Genomic DNA, 15,561 nt, shown 5'->3' with positions numbered 1-15,561 from the left:
GCGGCTAAGTTAGACGCAAGATTATTCCTTGCGCCCTTACGTCCTTGCTCCTTCCGTTGTTACTACGCAAGGTTACTACTGCAACCTTGCGTCATGGTGATTCAAGTGCAAGGTATGTCTTGCGTCCTTGCGCCTTCGAGATATTAACTGCGCAAGGTCAATTGTGTAACCTTGCGCGGTGGTTATTGATGCGCAAGGTTCTTCTTGCATCCTTGCGACTTATTAAATTTTGTTTTTTCTGACCAAATATTTTTTATACAGGATAACTGTCCGAAGAATAAAAGACCTCTTCGTGGCTTGAAACCTACTGAGATTGAGAGTGCGTGTCAATGGTGGATAAATAGTGACTCGTACTTTCAAGGCAAAAATAATAATGACGAGAAGCCTGTCAATGAGCCTGTGCACGAGGATGTGGATAATGAGGAGCTTGTGCTTGATCATTCTACTGACAAGATAGATTTACATCGCTGTACTCGTCATTGGTGAAACGTTTGGAAACTCAAGAAAAAGAGTTGGTCGAGTGTAGGAAACAATTGTCCGAACAAGAAAAACGATTGTCAGTTCAGGAAAAACGGTTATCTGAACTTGAAGAACATCATGATGAGCAAGATGATATTATTGGTCGATCTCTTTCGGACAATGAGAACAACAAATCCGCTCCACGGGTTAGACGTGGTAAACGCGAAAGACGGCCATCTAATATATTAAACTCCTCATTTACTACTCTGGGGTACATAAAACCCGTTGAGAAGGTTAGTGTATTTTACAAATATTTATAAACTGATAATTACCTGAATTTAGTTGGGTTAAATTTACAGTTTAATCTCCTGGGTGGACGCAAGGTTCACCTTGCATCCTTGCAAGTTTGTTTTTGCTGGGTGCAAGGTCAACCTCGCGAGTTTGCGTGTCGCTGGTTAGTAGGCGTAAAGTTTTGTTTGCGTGCTTGCGCGTTTATTTGTGCACAAATTAGGTTTTGCGACCTTGCGTCTGGTTTAGTGGACCTAAATATTGTCTTGCGTCCTTGCGACCATTCTTCCTGACTTTATGATTTATTGTATTTTCACAGTTGGATGATGTTGTTGAACGGAAACTGAAAAGATAAAGGTGACCATAGATCATGAAGTTCATCAGGAAGATTAAGTGGTGAATCTAGATACCAAGGAACAAAATGATCCCCAGAAAATAATTGAGGTGCCTGTGAAAAATCTACAACCACCACCACCTAATGCTAAGCGTGTAAGGTCTCAAAAAGAGTGGGTTAGTGACGAAGAAGTATGGGGCAAGTTATTGTTTGCGTCCTTGCGTCCGGTTTTTTGTGGGCGCAATTATTATTTTTTGTAAGCGCAAGTTAATGTTTGCGTGCTTGCGTCCCATTTTGTAGGCGCAAAGGCTTCTTGCGCCCTTGCGCCTTCCTTTGCCAAGACGCAAGGAGTGTTTTGTTTCCATGCTTTTGATGATCTAGAAGGCGCAAGATGCTTCTTGCGCCCTTGTGCGACTTCCTTATTATTCATATTTTGCAACATAAAATACACATAAAATTACATTAAATACATTAAATAATCCTAAATTGTGATTGCACATAAAATACACATAAAATACATTAAATAACCCTTAATGAGTTTGGAAAATCACACATAAAATCATTAATAATCCTAATCGCTCCCTAAATTGCACGTTGAATAAAACTGAGACTGATAAGCTTTAAAATCTTCGACTTTATCTTTACCCTTCGATTTTGAGGCCGATTGTTTTACTACCTTTTTTGAAGTAGATTCACATGTTCGGTCAAAAGGTGCACTGCACGTATTCCTACCATGACCTGGTTCTTTACAACGAGTACATATTCTTACTGTTTTGGAAGTTTCTTTACCTTGTGAAGGTTTACAATTTGTACTTTTCGGGCATCCAAGTTTTCTTTTCACTGGAATGGGGGGGTTTACAATTTGTAAAATGTCGGGCCTCGGATCTGATCATTCTGACCGATGGGGTAAAGGAAGGATATGTTCCACATACGTATTTATATAAGTTTCGGTCGTGAACCAACATGATACATAACAAGTAACATCCTCTACTTCGAAGCGTCGTGCTGCTGCAATAACATGTCCGCATGGTATACCCGATAATTGCCACTGGCCACATGAACACACTCTATCTTCTAGATTAACCATCCCATTTTTTCGTCCACCACGAACTTCTATTAGATTGTTTGTCGATGGGATTGTTTGCCACCTTCTAGATTTTTTCGTCCTTTTGGCTAGTTTACGTTCAGCATATGGAGTAACCGTGGAACTAAGACTAACTGATGTGTTGCGATGTTTGAAATACCAATCTTGTCCTGAAGCGCGAAAACATTCCAATAACATGCAAACAGGTAGTTTTCGAGCATGTTTACTTAGTGCGTTGATAGACTCTACACTGTTGCTAGTAAGATATGAAAACCTAACATGTTCAGCTCTATTTCTATAAAATTTCTGGAAACCAACGTCTTCTAGATATTTGTAAGCTGCTTTCAATCTTCTTTGAAATACACTAAGATGATCCTGAAAATCTGACGCACAGTAAGCCTTAACCATTTTCCAATAGTGCCATTCGAAATTCTTTAATTTGCTGGATTTTCCCTTGACGTTCATGAACAAATAATGTGCGCAAAAAGCATGAAACGCTTCGGGAAAGACATTTGAAATACCATGTGCTATTGAAGGGGCATGATCAGATATGAAAGTAAGCTCTGACATACGATCACACATACCACAAAGCGTTAAATGATCTCTTAGGTTGCCAAAAAACCATGACCAAACCTCGTTTGTCTCGCCTTCACCAATTCCATATACCAATGGCAAAATTCCATTATTACCATCCATTGCGACAGCAACTAAATTAGTCCCCAAATACCCTGACTTTAAATGCGCAGCATCGACTATGATTATCGGACGACAACATTGAACAAATGATCGAACCTGTATGGTAGATTTACAAAATGAATAAAAAAAAGGGAAGATGCAAGGACGCAAAGGGGTTCTTGCGTATGGTTGCAACCCATACGCAAGTACACTTGCGCCCTTGCACATGGTTTGGAAGACGCATGGGGCACCTTGCTTATGGTCGCAACCTTTACGCACGTATGTTTGCAACCTTTACGCTAGGGCGCAAGGTTAAACTTGCGTATGGTTGCAAAGTATACGCAAGGGCGCAAGTTTTACCTTACGCCCAAACAGAAACACTAAGATATGTGTTTTACATTGCCATCTACAAAATGATAAATAAAAGCAATAATTATTTTAATACTTACAACGACGCCAAGAGAATAGTAACACATTAGAAATTTATTTTCCTTGTTAGTGATCACATTAGTTACGCTTCCCGAATTGTAGATCCCGATGTTATATAGGTAAATTGGAAGCATTCAGAACGAGACATCACTACTTCCACGAAACATTTGTAATGTATGACATTTGACCCTCCATGCTTGATTGTAAGATATGCTCACACCAAACCGGTTGCCTATATCATTGCGTATATCTTTCAGCTTATATTCTCGATTTGCAGATTTGAATGAATCCATAAGAATACTACCCAACACTTTTTTGTTTGCATGTTTATTGTTTCCCATAATTTGTGTGCGTGAACAAGTGTGTACTTCATGCAATATTTTAAACCATAAAGTTCTCAGTGTGTCTTATTTTGTAAGCACTACATTTCCAATCGCAGTTTGGAAACACACATTTAGCTGTGTATCGAGATTTGTCTGACTTTACCAACGTTCATCGAGATTCAAAACACTCGACCTCAAGGGTTTCACCCACCCGACGAACCACACGGTTCCTCAACTTCAGCACGAGAGCGAACACGCTCTAACAACCGAACACCAAAGCCCATAACCAAGGCTTGGTAGAAACATTTCCCAACACTAAAGAATGCTTGGTTGCACCAAGTCTCACACCCTTCGCCCATTAATCAAAACACCACAGTAGGGTAATTCCATTAGGAATGTCACCCATAATGACATTATGCACAACACAACGCATTTAACAAACCCGAACTCATTGGCACGAAATAAATAATCAAAGGACGTATTTATTAAAACGAAATGTACCTTAACGTCTCCTTGCCGCACCCATCCCCGATAACTCGGGACATTCCGACTTACGATGTCCTTCCTCTTGGCAACTGAAACACACCGTGCCATCACCCTTCGGCACCAAACATTCCCAAGACTTGTGACCGCTCATGCCACAATTGTAACATCTAGATGCACTAGAATCCGATATATCCGTCCGTGTACCACCCGTGCTCACACTTGGACCCTTAGTCCTCTTACTTGGAGCACCATACGAAACAACCCTTCTTTTATTTTAAGGTTCACCAATCTTTGATCGCGAATATGACTCAAAACCCCTAGCCACGGAGAATAATTCCGCAAACGATTTCGCGTAACCCCGGCTAATTTTGTTTTCAAGTCATCATTCAAAGTTCGATAGAAATCCTCCATCAACAAACGATCGTTCCCCAAATACTCCGGGCAAAAACGAGCCTTCGCCATAAAGGTCGTCTTGAGAGTATTCAAATCCATAGAACCCTGTTGCAAATTTCGCAACCCGCTACGCAATTCTGACAAATCAGCTAAAGTCCGGAATTCCTCGAAGAATTCCTCCTTAAACTCGTCCCATGATAACGCCATAAACGGTTCACCACCGACAAGATCAATCTTACCATCCAACCAATCCTTCGCCCTACCTCGCAACAAACTAGTAGCGAGTCTTGTCCTCTTCTCGGGAGGGCATTCAATTGTGCAAAAACACCATTCGACATCAGAGATCCAAGTTGTGCTTACCAAAGGATCTGGTTTTCCATCATACATCGGAGGTTTAGTCCTCATGAAGCTCTTAAGACAGTGCTCCATTTCACTACTACTCTGAAATTCGGAATACTTCCTATCCATTTCTTCTCGAAACACACCCATTTGCTCCGCAACGGTGGCCGCAACTCTAGCGTTAAACTCCTCGTCATTCGTCTCGATCTTGTTTCCCATCTTCATTCTAAAGAATGCAAAACGATTAGTCTACGAACGTATAAAACCACACGCACAACACCGCCTCACCTTGCTCAACACTCTTCGTACATCATTGGTTAGACACGATTTGCACCCGTAATAAAGTTTGCAAGTCCTTATTACGCACACACGCCGTATCAACTCGTTAGTACCACGACTATCTTGCTTGATGATATTCGCAATGCAAACATAATTACAAACACCACGCAATAGTATATTAATAATATCAGCATATTAACATGACCGTTAGTCCACCTACAATTTAAGGCACTAACCGCATTTCCCATTCCGACCCGTACTCCTACAAGTCCCCAACAATTAAGCACACACAAAAGTCTAAGTCTAGGTACCTATCTCAAGTCACCTAAATCCCTTAGACCATGCTCTGATACCAATTGTAACGACCCAACCCGTTATCCATCCAAAAACATACCTTAAAAACAAATTGTAACACAGTTCATCTGGACGGCGTCCAATTATCTAGATGGCGTCCAGTTGTGAAGACCAGGACGGCGTCCAAATGTACTAAAAGTTCCTGATCAGTTTGTCAAAGTTACGAGGGCGAAAAAATCGCTTTTCGACACTTTTAAACCAAAACACTTTCACAATATGTTATAATAATTAAAACTAAGAGTTTTCCACAATAAAACTGAGTTTTACGACACCGGGCCCACATCGGCCGTTTTACTACTTTCGTACAAAATTACGAGTTTTCGACCATATAAGTTTAACACAAAAACGAAGACCGAGCATGGTGATTGGGGATACGCTACCCAATCCTAATCAAATCCAAAAGCACGTCATCTAAGCAACTACGCAAGTCCACTAGTCCCCATGCTTACCCGAGCCACCGCATCCATGCAAATCTATAAAAATGTAAACAACGAGAGGGTAAGCTAATGCTTAGTGAGTGAGAATATACTACATACATATATATGCATAAAATGGACACGCCACATAAGTAATCAAATAACGCATACCGGAGCATCCAAGCATAAGGCAAACTAAGTATACCGTTCAACCGCTATATAACAAGCTAATCATCAACAAGTAAGTTCACCAACGACACTATGAACGACACCCACAAGCTACACCCGGAGGGCTAGCTACATCACAATAAGACGACAATATTTGTATAACAATAAAGCGTAAAACGCCCAAGGTTAACCCCCTTAACCCAATTACCAAATGAAGATTGGCCGAACTACACGAGCCTTAGTAAATCCGTATCCACACGAGACTACTATCTTCAATATCACAACAACATCGAGGTTTGCCGAACTACACGAGCCTTAGTGAATCCACAACCACACGAGATCACTGCCTCAATAAGATGACCGAACTACACGAGTCATCGTGAATCCGAACTACACGTGATCCACTTCTCCAATATCCAAACCCACGGTCACGGGATTATGAAATCCACCACATCGGGGTTATCCAATTCACAACTCAATATCAACCCTTCGCCATTGGGGTTATATAATCCATATCACATGCACATGTGATAACGTACACATAAAAGTGTGCACTTCACCAAAAGTGGTCAACCAAAACGCACAACCGTGCCAATTGGACCTATACGCAAGTCCATCAAATCCACCTATATGTGAAGTGAGCTCTATGTCCGAGAACCACTTCACCCGACCCGCACCCATCCTACACATACATATGCACATAGGATATTAACACTCACCTTGACGTCTTTGAAGAATGCAACTGAAATCCGCAACACACCAATGGAAAGTAGCTATTCCATTATCACAATACAAACAACACACTTAGAGTGGATTAACAAACCGATTCAAATCGATACTTGGTGCAATTTCAACCCATTGCACTTCCAAGCACCAAACCGCGTACAAACCAACCAATAATCACTAACACGAGTGAGAATGGTCCTAATACACCAATTAAACCCGAACACAAGTGTTAAACACTCGTCTTGCCCAATTTGACACATAAACCCTAATTTTCACCCATTTCAAAATTAATCAACCAAATACCCCCAGATGGGTGTTAACACTTCCATAATCACTAACACTAGTGATTATACCCATTATCAAAGCCTAATCATGGCCAAAATGTCAACCAACCCAAAACCCACCAAGTGACAAGTATAACTAGTCACCACAAACCCGCTTCATCATCTAAAAGGGTTTCACAACTAATCAAGCTCAAACCCTAACTTGAACATCAAATCTTAACAAATGAAATTCGGAGTTTGAACTTACCAATACTACCACAACGTAGCTAGGAACGAGATAAACATCTTTAGAACCCGAGCTTTTGCGAGAATCTGGCTCCTTCCTCTCCAAATCAAGCTCTCTCTCTCTCTATCTCTCTCTAAACCCTTCCTCTCTCTAGAAACAAGTGTGTGAGTGAAAAGAGGTGAAATGAGGATAAGATGGCCAATGGATCAGTTTTGTGGCCACCAAACCGACACCCAAGTGAATTTACCAATTTGCCCCTTTTTAAAACAAAACCAACAGCTGGCCCGTCAGACCATTTGGACGGCGTCCCACTTTCTGGACGACGTCCAGTCCTTCTCTACTGGACGGCGTCCCACTTCTTGGACGGCGTCCCACATAACTAAAACAGGAAACAGGGTCTTACAACTCTCCCCCACTTAAACATGATCGCGTCCTCGCGATATGTGCAACTTAACCGAACGGGGCACACTCAACGGTCCTCAATCATAAGTCCAATCTGACCTTCCTAGGCAATTCTTCTCTATAAATCACCTTTAACAACTAAATCGCCATCCGCGATTTATCAAATCCGCAAATTCAAGCACTAAAACTTGCCCAATCCCTCACATCAGAAAAAACTCAACCAATCTCTTACCGAGATATCAATCCCTTAGCGTACCCTTACCAAGTACAACGCTAAAAGCAACAAGTCTCAACTTAAGGTCAACAACCAAACCGACGAAGACCGAAATAAAAGTGAATCCTTACGGATAACACTTACCACTTAACATCCCTTGTAGTGCGCAACACGACCAATACACAACTACCGCAACACCATAAGCAAACGGCTAAAATCGATAGCGCCCAAAACGACAATGGTAACGCTAATCCCAAGGTGTACAAAATTGACTGTTGGCACACCCGTAACAACATGTGAGCGAAACACGGCTATCGCATCACTAATCACACAACTTGGTCCTTACGACCCCACCATCGGCGTATAAGACAACCAATAGTTCACACAACATGGTCCTTACGACCCCACCATCGGCGTATAAAACAACCAATAGTTCACACATCCAATAACATGAAGGCTGGCCGAAAACTACACTTGCCTTAGTGAATCCGCAACCACACGCGACTCACTACCTTCACCACACAACAATCGGGATTGGCCGAACTACACGCGCCCTAGTGAATTCGAACTACACGAGAATCACTATCCCAAAAGAATGACCGCATCCACACGTGTCATTGTGAATCCGAACTACACGAGACTCACTTCCTCAATATAATGACCGCATCCACACGTGTCATTGTGAATCCAAACTACACGAGACTCACTTCCACAATAAGATGATCAAACTACACGTGTCACCGTGAATCCGCATCCACACGTGATCCACTCCCAATTCTCAACACAGGAATGGTACTCGCATTTCCCACCGGTACTCGCATTTCCCGATAATGTTATACTATGCTGATATAACACTACTCCCATCACACATGCTCTTTTGGCCTCCATCACGACGAGTAATGTAACATCACGCACTGCTACACCATAGTGAATCCTAACGGAATACACTAACTGATGTTATGAGAGGTAGTATACGAAATAGTTATATTTTTATTGCGAAATACTATTAAATACGATACAATTTTACACAAGTTATTTATTTATTTATAGAGTGGATATACCTAAACCTTGCTACAACACTATAGACAGTGTACCTAATCGTAAAGTAGTGTAGTTTTTAGTAAGTCTGGTTCGTTCCGCAGGGAGCTAGCTGAGTTTAACGCTATATTTATTTTAAACTATATTTGTATCAATATATATAAGTAATATTATTATTATTATAAAAGGGGGTTTTACCGTTTAATGACCGGTTTGTCGATTTTATGTCTTAAGTAGCAGTTAAAACCTAATGTAAAATATTAAATATACAAATGACTTAATTTAAAGCGTAAAGTAAATGACGATAAATAAAAGTGCGATAAATAAAAATGCAATAATTTAAAAGTGCAATAAATAAAATGACAGTAAATAAAAGTGCGATGAGATATAAAATAAAGGAATTATGCTTATTTAAACTTCCGTAATCATGATGTTTGACGTGTTGATTTTAATTTATTACCATGGGTTAATTGTCCTTTGTCCTGGATTATTCGATATGTCCATCTGGTTTTTGTCCATAACAGTCCATCAGTCATAAATATAAAGTACGAGTGTCCTCGTTAAATTATCCTTATACTCGAAGTCAAATATTTTAACTAATTGGGGACTTAAACTATAACAAGGTCTTAATACTTTGTTTAATAATTACACCAGGATATCGACTGCGTGTAACCCAAGGTTTTAATACTTTGTTAACAATTACGCCAAGTGTCCTTGTACGTAATCCACCCCTGTTTTAATGAGTCCATTGACTATTAGTCCATCCCCGTGTCCAGTTAAATGAACGATTATTAGTACTTATAAATATCCCGCCCATCGTGTCCGATCGAGTGTATGTGGTTATTTATAGGTACGTCCAATTGTAAATCTTTATATTAAATTAACGAACTATCATTCAATTAAACAAATATAAAGCCCATTAATAGCCCATAGTCTAATTTCCACAAGTGTCGGTCTTTTGTCCAAACCTCAATTATGGTACAAAGACCAATAACCCCGTCTTTAATATTTAGTTCAACATCACGATTACTTCGGCTTAAATAAGTATAATAATAACTTAGCTACGAGACATTAATTTAAAAAGGTTGAACATAACTTACAATGAGTATTAATCGCGTAGTGTTACACGGACATAATTTTGACTTACAAACTTAAAAATTTCGCCACTATAACCTTATTATTATTAAACTTTAAATTAAAATTATAATTATAATTATATATATATATATATATTTTACGTAGATAGAAAGAAGGAAAAGGATGAATAAAATTGACCAGAATGCGCGGCCTTTTATAGGCCCACTTTGAACTGTACAGCTCCGCGAGTGCGGAGGTTTTATGCTTTACAGCTCCGCGAGTGCGGAGATATGGATTCCAGCTCACCATAGTGATTTAAATGTGTGCTGCTTATAAATATAATATATAATAATATATATAATTAATTATATATTATATTATATTCTTGTGCATAGTTGACTTGTAATTTTTGGTTCGTTGCGTCGCGTGCTGAAAGTTGGTTCATGTCTCGGTTTCGGATTTTCGAACGCCTTTTCGTATAATTTAATATCTTGTACTTTGCTTTTTGCGGCTTGTACTCTTGTAATTTCTAGACGTTTCTCATCAATAATTTGAACCACTTGGATTGTACTTTGTACTTTTTAGCTTTTTGGTCGTTTGCGTCTTCAAATCGTCAATTCTGTCTTTTGTCTTACCTTTTATTATTTAAACGAATATTACTTGGAAATAGAATAATTGCAACTAAAAGCTTGTCTTTCTAGAAGGATAATGCTATGAAATATATGTTCGTTTTTAGCATTATCACTAACCATCAACACACGCTCTTTTAGCCTCGAACAGCAAGTAGTGCAACATCGCGCACTGCTACACTATAGTGAATCCTAACATATACACTAACCATCAACACACGTACGCGTACAAAATGCCAACACAATCGAGCAAGAACCGCCCATATCGCACATAGGCACAAAACAACAATTCTCTAAAAGAGAATCTGACACGCACATCCCTTAGCCGAGGGATCTCACTTTGCTCTTCAAACACGTCCATTTATATATATATATATATATATATATATATATATATATATATATATATATATATATATATATATATATATATATATATATATATATATATTACCACCTCGGTAGTAACTCAATCCAAACCATAAGTACAATTTATTCCAAACCGTACTTTTACCCCAATCGACCAAATCTAGGTCTCGTCATAAGTTCCGGATATACTAAGAGCATCATCCGAAATTTCACACTAAAACCTCCTCGTGTGGGAGTGTAACTCCCCCACTTGGAACTATGTTCCATAACCGCACCTTGTACAACTGTACAATGCTACTAAGGGTAGACTTTACTAACAATTGGGTTCACACGACCCATCACCACTTATTTCCCCAACCTTGAGCATACGAAGGATTTTAACACATCTTTAAACACTTCAAACGAAAAGTGTACCACAACTTACACAAACTCTACTCTCGCAATCATCCAATTGCTATAGTTTGTCCCATTTCCACCTAGTCACTCATGTACCTAAGGGTTTCTCTCCGGCACCCTAAGTACAATGTAACCGCAACACAATCAGAGTCAAACACCACGCCAGTAGGTATGAAAGAGGTAGCTATCATTGCGTCTCGTAGACTCCATTACTAACGTTCATCGAGATTTAAAACACTCGACCTCAAGGGTTTCACCCACCCAACGAACCACACGGTTCCTCAACTTCAGCACGAGAGCGAACACGCTCTAACAACCGAACACCAAAGCCCATAACCATGGATTGGTAGAAACATTTCCCAACACTAAAGAATGCTTGGTTGCACCAAGTCTCACGCCCTTCGCCCATTAATCTAAACATCACCATAGGGTAATTCCATTAGGAATGTCACCCATAACGACATTATGCACAACACAAGGCATTTAACAAACCCGAACTCATTGGCACGAAATAAATAATCAAAGGACATATTTATTAAAATGAAACGTACCTTAACGTCTCCTTGCCGCACCCGTCCCCGCTAACTCGGGACATTCCGACTTACGATGTTCTTCCTCTTGGCAATTGAAACACACCGTGTCATCGCCTTCGGCACCAAACATTCCCAAGACTTGTGACCCCTCACGCCACAATTGTAACATCTAGACGCACTAGAATCCGATATATCCGTCCGTGTACCACCCGTGCTCACACTCGGACCCTTAGTCCTCTTACTTGGAGCACCATATGAAACAACCCTTCTCTTACTTGAAGGTTCACTAATCTTTGATCGTGAATACGACTCGAAACCCTTAGCAATGGCGAATAATTCCGCAAACGATTTCGCGTAACCCCGGCTAATTTTGTTTTTCAAGTCATCATTCAAAGTTCGATAGAAATCCTCCATCAACAAACGATCGTTCCCTAAATACTCCGGGCAATACCGAGCCTTCGCCATAAAGGTCGTCTTGAGAGTATTCAAATCCATAGAACCCTGTTGCAAATTTCGCAACCCGCTACGCAATTTCGACAAATCAACTAAAGTCGGGAATTCCTCGAAGAATTCCTCCTTAAACTCGTCCCATGATAACGCCATAAAAGGTTCACCACCGACAAGATCAATCTTACCATCCAACCAATCCTTCGCCCTACCTCGTAACAAACTAGTAGCGAGTCTTGTCCTCTTCTCGGGAGGGCATTCAATTGTGCGAAAACACCATTCGACATCCGAGATCCAAGTTGTGCTTACCAAAGGATCCGGTTTCCCGTCATACATCGGAGGTTTAGTCCTCATGAAGCTCTTAAGACAGTGCTCCATTTCACTACTACTCTGAAATTCGGAATACTTCCTATCCATTTCTTCTCGAAACGCACACATTTACTCCGCAACGGTGGCCGCAACTCTAGCGTTAAACTCCTCGTCATTCGTCTCGATCTTGTTTCCCGTCTTCATTCTAAAGAATGCAAAACGATTAGTCTATGAACGTATAAAACCACACGCACAACACCGCCTCACCTTGCTCAACACTCGTCGTACATCACTGGATAGACACGATTTGCACCCGTAATAAGGTTTGCAAGTCCTTAATACGCACACACACCGTATCAACTCATTAGTACCACGACTATCTTGCTTGATGATATTCGCAACGCAAACATAATTACAAACACCACGCAATAGTATATTAATAATATCAGCATATTAACATGACCGTTAGTCCACCTACAATTTAAGGCACTAACCGCATTTCCCATTCCGACCCGTACTCCTACAAGTCCCACAACAATTAAGCACACACAAAAGTCTAAGTCTAGGTACCTATCTCAAGTCACCTAAATCCCTTAGACCATGCTCTGATACCAATTGTAACGACCCAACCCGTTATCCATCCAAAAACGTGCCATAAAAAAATTGTAACATAGTTCATCTGGACGGCGTCCAGTTATCTGGACGGCGTCCAGTTGTGAAGACCAGGACGTCGTCCAAGTCTTTTGGATGGCGTCCAAATGTACTAAAAGTTCCTGATCGGTTTGTCTACGCGGGCGAAAAATCCGCTTCCCGACACTTTTAAACCAAAACACTTTCACAATATGTTATAATAATTAAAACTAAGAGTTTTCCACAATAAAACCGAGTTTTACGACACCGGGCCCACATTGGCTGTTTTACGACTTTCGTACAAAATTACGAGTTTTCGACCATATAAGTTTAACACGAAAACGAAGACCAAGCATGGTGATTGGGGATACGCTACCCAATCCTAATCAAATCCAAAAGCACGTCTTCTAAGCAACTGCGCAAGTCCACTAGTCCCCACGCTTACCCGAGCCACCGCATCCATGCAAATCTATAAAAATGTAAACAACGAGAGGGTAAGCTAATGCTTAGTGAGTAAGAATATACTACATACATATATATGCATAAAATGGGCACACCACATAAGTAATCAAATAACGCATACCAGAGCATCCAAGCATAAGGCAAACTAAGTATACCGTTCAACCGCTATATAACAAGCTAATCATCAACAAGTAAGTTCACCAACGACGCTATGAACGACACCCACAAGCTACACCCGGAGGGCTAGCTACATCACAACAAGACGACGATATTTGTATAACAATAAAGCGTAAAATGCCCTAGGTTAACCCCTTAACCCAATTACCAAATGAAGATTGGCCGAACTACACGAGCCTTAGTAAATCTATATCCACACGAGAATACTATCTTCAATATCACAACAACATCGAGGTTGGCCGAACTACACGAGCCTTAGTGAATCCGCAACCACAACTGATCACTACCTCAATAAGATGACCGAACTACACGAGTCATCGTGAATCCGAACTACACGTGATCCACTTCTCCAATATACAAACCCACGGTCACGGGATTATGAAATCCACCACATCGGGGTTATCCAATTCACAATTTAATATCAACCCTTCGCCATTTTGGTTATATAATCCACATCACAAGCACATGTGATAACGTACACATAAAGTGTGCACTTCACCAAAAGTGGTCAACCAAAACGCACAACCGTGCCAATTGGACCTGTACGCAAGTCCATCAAATCCACCTATATGTGAAGTGAGCTCTATGACCGAGAACCACTTCACCCGACCCACACCCATCCTACACATACATATGCACATAGGATATTAACACTCACCTTGATGTCTTTGAAGAATGCAACCGAAATCCGCAACACGCCAATGGAAAGTACCTATTCCATTATCACAATACAAACAACACACTTAGAGTGGATTTGTAAACCAACACAAATCAATACTTGGTGCAATTTCGACCCATTGCACTTCCAAGTACGAAACCGCGTCCAAACCAACCAATAATCACTAACACGAGTGAGAATGGTCCTAATACGCCAGTTAAACCCAAACACAAGTGTTAAACACTCGTCTTGCCCAATTTGACACATAAACCCTAATTTTGACCCATTTCAAAATTAATCAACCAAATACCCCCAGATGGGTTCCAACACTTCCATAATCACTAAAACTAGTGATTATACCCATAATCAAAGCCTAATCATGGCCAAAACGTCAACCAACCCAAAACCCGACAAGTAACAAGTATAACTAGTCACCACAAACCTGCTTCATCATTTAAAAGGGTTTCACAACTAATCAAGCTCAAACCCTAACTTGAATATCAAATCTTAACAAATGAAATTCGGAGTTTGAACTTACCAATACTACCACAACGTAGCTAGGAACGAGATGAACAACTTTAGAACCCGAGCTTTTGCGAGAATCCGACTCCTTCCTCTCCAAATCAAGCTCTCTCTCTTTAAACCCTTCCTCTCTCTCTCTCTCTAGAAACAAGTGTGTGAGTGAAAAGAGGTGAAATGAGGATAAGATGGACAATGGATCAGTTTTGTGGCCACCAAACCGACACCCAAGTGAATTTACCAATTTGCCGCTTTTTAAAACAAAACCAACAGCTGGCCCGTCAGACCATTTGGACGGCGTCCCACTTTCTGGACGGCGTCCAGTCCTTCTCTACTGGACGGCGTCCCACTTCTTGGACGGCGTCCCACATAACTAAAACAGGAAACAGGGTCTTACACACGAAGCCTTTGTAATGTATGACATTTGACCCTCCATGC

At 40.6% G+C, this 15,561-nt stretch overlaps 1 protein-coding gene across 1 annotated transcript; it reads right to left on the bottom strand.

The window, feature by feature from the left end:
- Positions 1–1,328: 1,328 nt before the first annotated feature.
- LOC139889068 (uncharacterized) lies at positions 1,329–3,610 on the bottom strand. Its single transcript, XM_071872041.1, has 4 exons — positions 3,458–3,610; positions 2,855–2,957; positions 2,052–2,728; positions 1,329–1,499 (listed from the first exon to the last, which is right to left on the bottom strand). The coding sequence occupies exons 1-4, from the start codon at positions 3,608–3,610 to the stop codon at positions 1,329–1,331; spliced, it is 1,104 nt and encodes a 367-aa protein (XP_071728142.1).
- Between the last annotated feature and the right edge of the window lie 11,951 nt (positions 3,611–15,561).

Source organism: Rutidosis leptorrhynchoides, chromosome 2 (genome assembly GCF_046630445.1).
Source record: "Rutidosis leptorrhynchoides isolate AG116_Rl617_1_P2 chromosome 2, CSIRO_AGI_Rlap_v1, whole genome shotgun sequence".
NCBI lineage: Eukaryota > Viridiplantae > Streptophyta > Magnoliopsida > Asterales > Asteraceae > Rutidosis > Rutidosis leptorrhynchoides.
Note: the sequence above shows the minus strand (reverse complement) of the source record. Positions and strands in the feature narration are given on the sequence as shown.

Coding starts and splice junctions, on each gene's coding strand:
- LOC139889068 (XM_071872041.1), bottom strand. CDS start 3,610: ATGGGAAACAATAAACATGCAAACAAAAAAGTGTTGGGTAGTATTCTT. Junction 2,729..2,854: donor AGTTGCTGTCGCAATGGATG/GTAATAATGGAA, acceptor ATCGTATGTCAG/AGCTTACTTTCATATCTGAT. Junction 1,500..2,051: donor TAGAGGATGTTACTTGTTAT/GTATCATGTTGG, acceptor ATGAATAATAAG/GAAGTCGCACAAGGGCGCAA.